The sequence below is a fragment of the Protobothrops mucrosquamatus genome, unplaced genomic scaffold, assembly GCF_001527695.2.
Source record: "Protobothrops mucrosquamatus isolate PMUCROS unplaced genomic scaffold, P.Mucros_1.0 scaffold249, whole genome shotgun sequence".
Classification (NCBI taxonomy): domain Eukaryota; kingdom Metazoa; phylum Chordata; class Lepidosauria; order Squamata; family Viperidae; genus Protobothrops; species Protobothrops mucrosquamatus.
Genome location: NW_015386597.1, coordinates 13,143 through 16,947, shown reverse-complemented (window position 1 = coordinate 16,947; position 3,805 = coordinate 13,143). Strand labels below are relative to the sequence as shown.

Sequence of the window (3,805 nt, the reverse complement as noted above, 5' to 3'; positions counted from 1 at the left end):
TTCTAAGACTAGATTTTATTGATTGTAATTAAATGATATGTCACTTTTATTTATTGTCATTTTGTGAATATAAGAATTAAGGCCTGATGCCTAAGCCTTTGATTTGGCTTTAAAATAATGGCATTGCTTATAAATAAAACATACCGTATTTTCCGGCGTATAAGATGACTTTCTAAACCCTGAAAATCTTCTCAAAAGTTGGGGGTCGTCTTATACGCCCAGTCGTCTTATACGCCGGAAAATACGGTATTTCTCTGAAGAGACAACATTGCCTTCTATTGAATACATAATTCAATCTGCTCTTCAGCCTCACTGCCTATAGGGTACTACTACCATATCTTGTTGCTCTGATGGTTTTATTTGCTTTCTCAAGTTAAAGTTTTAATTTTGTAAGAAGAAATTTGTGATCTGAGCCCAGTCAGCACTAGGCCTTTTTTAAATTTCTTGATCGAATAGCGCTTCTATGACCATCTATTTTTCCCTTGAAAAGTCATTAGATTTAGTTATTAGCATTTGTTTGACTGTATTTCTGGAATATTGCAGATTCATAAAAAATTGAGTTAAAAATCTAATACAGGTATAGTCCTTGACTTACAACCATTTATTTAGTGACAATTTACAGTTATAACGGCACTGAAAACTAACTTATGATGTTTTTTACACTTAATGACCACTGCAGCATCCCCATGGTCATGTGATCAAAATTTGGTTGTTTGGCAACTAGCATGCATTTCTGACAGTTGCACTGTCCCAGAGTCATGTGATTACCATTTGTGACCTTTCCAGTTGCCTTTTGACACGTAAAGTCAATGGGGGAAGCCAGCTTCGCTTAACAAACACATGATTAACTTGACATCTGCAGTGATTCAAAACTGTCGTAAAATGCGACACAACTTATTTAACAACTGTCTTGTTAAGCAACAGAAATTTGGAACTCAATTGTGGTCATAAGTCAAGGACTATCTGTAATAATAAACCACCATTTTTTTCATGGAGATATAGAAACAATCATTTAAAACACAAAGCAAGTTCACTATCATATTATGCGTTTAAGCAATTAATGCACAAACCTCTAGGAAAATCGACCTCAATATCAAGATCTGGCTCATATGGGACAACAGGCAAGCTTGTCTGTGTTTCTGTCACAGAATTAAGCAATTCTGTCTCAGTTATTACATCTATAACTGAATAAAGACAAATATGTTACCATACTTTTTGGTATAATCCATGCAATGTTTAATAAAGGTGATTTATAGTAGTAAGACAGAAAAGCAGGCAAACATACAAAAATATCTGATATAAATTGGTCTTTATATATGATATGTAATATTTAAGGAAAGAAAAAGGTCTATTAATTCAAGAATCACTGCATTTCAAAAGAGTAAAAAAGGCAACAAGGCTGTTGAAAATTAGATGAAGTGATATATTTGGACCGCTACACAATTCAAAGTCACAAAGCCAGAAATTAGTAACACAATGCCCACAGGCACCATGATATGTATTATCCTTTTCTCGGACATTGTCAGTGAGATACCAAAACTAAATTAAAAATGAATTTCAGAACTTTAAGATTTTGTTCATTGTACAAAATACCTATACCCATTTCTTTCTCTTTCTCATTGTATGTGTGTGCATTTTGTAATTGTACTACAGAGCTACTGCAATACTCTCATGAAATACCAAAGTTTTGCAAAACAAAGATACACCCATATAGAAATTCAAGTTTGTGGAATGTGTACTTTCATATCCAGAAGTATATACCCAAATACAAGAAATTACATTTTCAGGAGGAAATACTATCTGAATTTTCCTTTGCTAAGAATGGGAATGTATCCAGCTGCATACTTCTACAAGAACATATCCTTATTGATTGGATGGAGAGGATTGCTATTAGCAATGCTGAGTCATTTCTTCCAGAAAAAGGTGGAAAGGAACAAAATTATCAATACTGTCCTAACTGAGTTTGTTTGGGTTACAATGGTTGCACAGGATTTGTTTTCTGCTAGGTTTAAGTGTATTGTGCCATGCGTTTGTGAAGTGGTTGTTTCCCTAATGTACAGGTCTGCACACGTCTCACTACATTTTCACTGAGTATATAACATTACTCTGTTCGTATCACAACAGACAGAGAAGAAGTAAACAACAAACGAAGCAATGTTGTCATTCCATATCTTTCAGGGATACCGGAAAAGCTCAAGAGGATTTTCAACAAACACAACATAAGTGCACACTTTAAACCCAGAAATACATTAAGACAAGAAGCTTGTCACCCCAAAGATAAAACATCCAGACACAAAGAGAGCAATGTTATATATGCAGTGCAACGGAATGAAACATGTGCAGACTTGTACATTGGGGATACTAAAGAACCACTTCACAAATACATAGCACAACACAGGAGAACAAAGACAGGATTCAGCAGTAAATCTGCATCCAAAAGACAAAGGCCACTCTTTTCAAGACAGCAAGGTTCATATTCTGAATAGAGAATGACCACTGATTTGAAAGATGAGTCAAGGAGTCCATCTATACTAAAATTAACAGTTCTCCCTCAACAGAGGGGGAGTGATACACCACTATCTATCTCCTGTTTACAATGCTGTCCGTTCAGTAAGAAGGTTCCACACACACTTGCCCTCTGATTCAGGTGACTCTGGGGATACAGATAAACCCCTAAGGGGTTTATCTGCAAAGAATATAAATCCTTCCATTCCCCACCAGTTAAATAGAACTGAAGTAGCTTCTTGGATTAGAAGCAAAACATTTTCAAAGGGGGAAAAAAACAAGAAAGTCCAGTTGAATTTTGAAAAAAAGAAGCACTTTTGGGATAATCCACATTCATACAATACCCGTTCAAGTCTTGACTTCATCTACTGATTTACCACACTCACTTCTTAAATATCCAATTCTACAATGTTCAACTAATTTGTATGTTTTCTTGACATATTCAGTTCTCATTTCTGTATAACAATGAGGGCAGAGGCACACTCCTATGCCCAATCATTTTGGCTTCTTCTGAGGAACATCAACTCCTTAGAAGTAACCACATACTACTCACCACTCTTCTCCTATCCATCTTATCTTTGATAAACATGTTAGTAGATAGTTTTTCATTACTATGTGTAACATTTTCATTTTGTGTTCTCAAACATAACTATCTTGATCTTTCAGAGTCACTTTCAGATCCATAACCTTTATACAATTTATCTAAAATTTGCTATAAATCAATCTCAGTCTGGTGTCATACCAAAAAGTATGCACAAATTCATATTCCCAACAAACACGTCTCTAATGTTAAGACAAGTATTCATTATTTATTTATTATGGATTTATTATACATTCTTGTCTTATACTCTGCTCATTGTTGAATAATTTACTAATCATCCAATTTGTGCTCACACATGCTATACTCTATCCTGTACTACTCTTGCTGTATTTAGCAACTTGCTTATAATTCCATATTCATGCTAAACATCCCATAATTTCAACCTCTTCACTTTATCACATGCTTTCTGTAAATCAAATCTTTTCCATACCTGATTCATATTTTCATTCCTTGAGTCACTCTAGTTTTATTCTACTTTCTTTCGTGTATTTCCTTTTCCTGGTATTGCAATTGCAGAAATTACTGTGTACTGTGCTAGTAATTGATACAAAGATTATACTGTTTTATGTAAGTAAATTCTCAAAGATGGACAAAGTATGACAGAAAAACTAACAACGTAATCTATAGACCACTGATATTGGCAAAACAAAAATTAAAGACATACTTTTGAGCTCTGCGGGTTCTACATGCTCTTTTTTT

The 3,805-nt window shown here is 34.4% G+C and overlaps 1 protein-coding gene across 1 annotated transcript in view; it reads right to left on the bottom strand.

Annotated features, from left to right (window-relative positions):
* ZMYM2 (zinc finger MYM-type containing 2) overlaps positions 1 to 3,805 on the bottom strand; it is a gene marked incomplete at its 5' end in the record, with an annotated part of 25,347 nt that overhangs the window by 10,769 nt on the left and 10,773 nt on the right. The window contains one exon of the mRNA XM_015814412.1: positions 1,071 to 1,184. Within this exon, the coding sequence (XP_015669898.1) occupies positions 1,071 to 1,184 (114 nt within the window). The remainder of the gene's footprint in view (positions 1 to 1,070; positions 1,185 to 3,805) is intronic.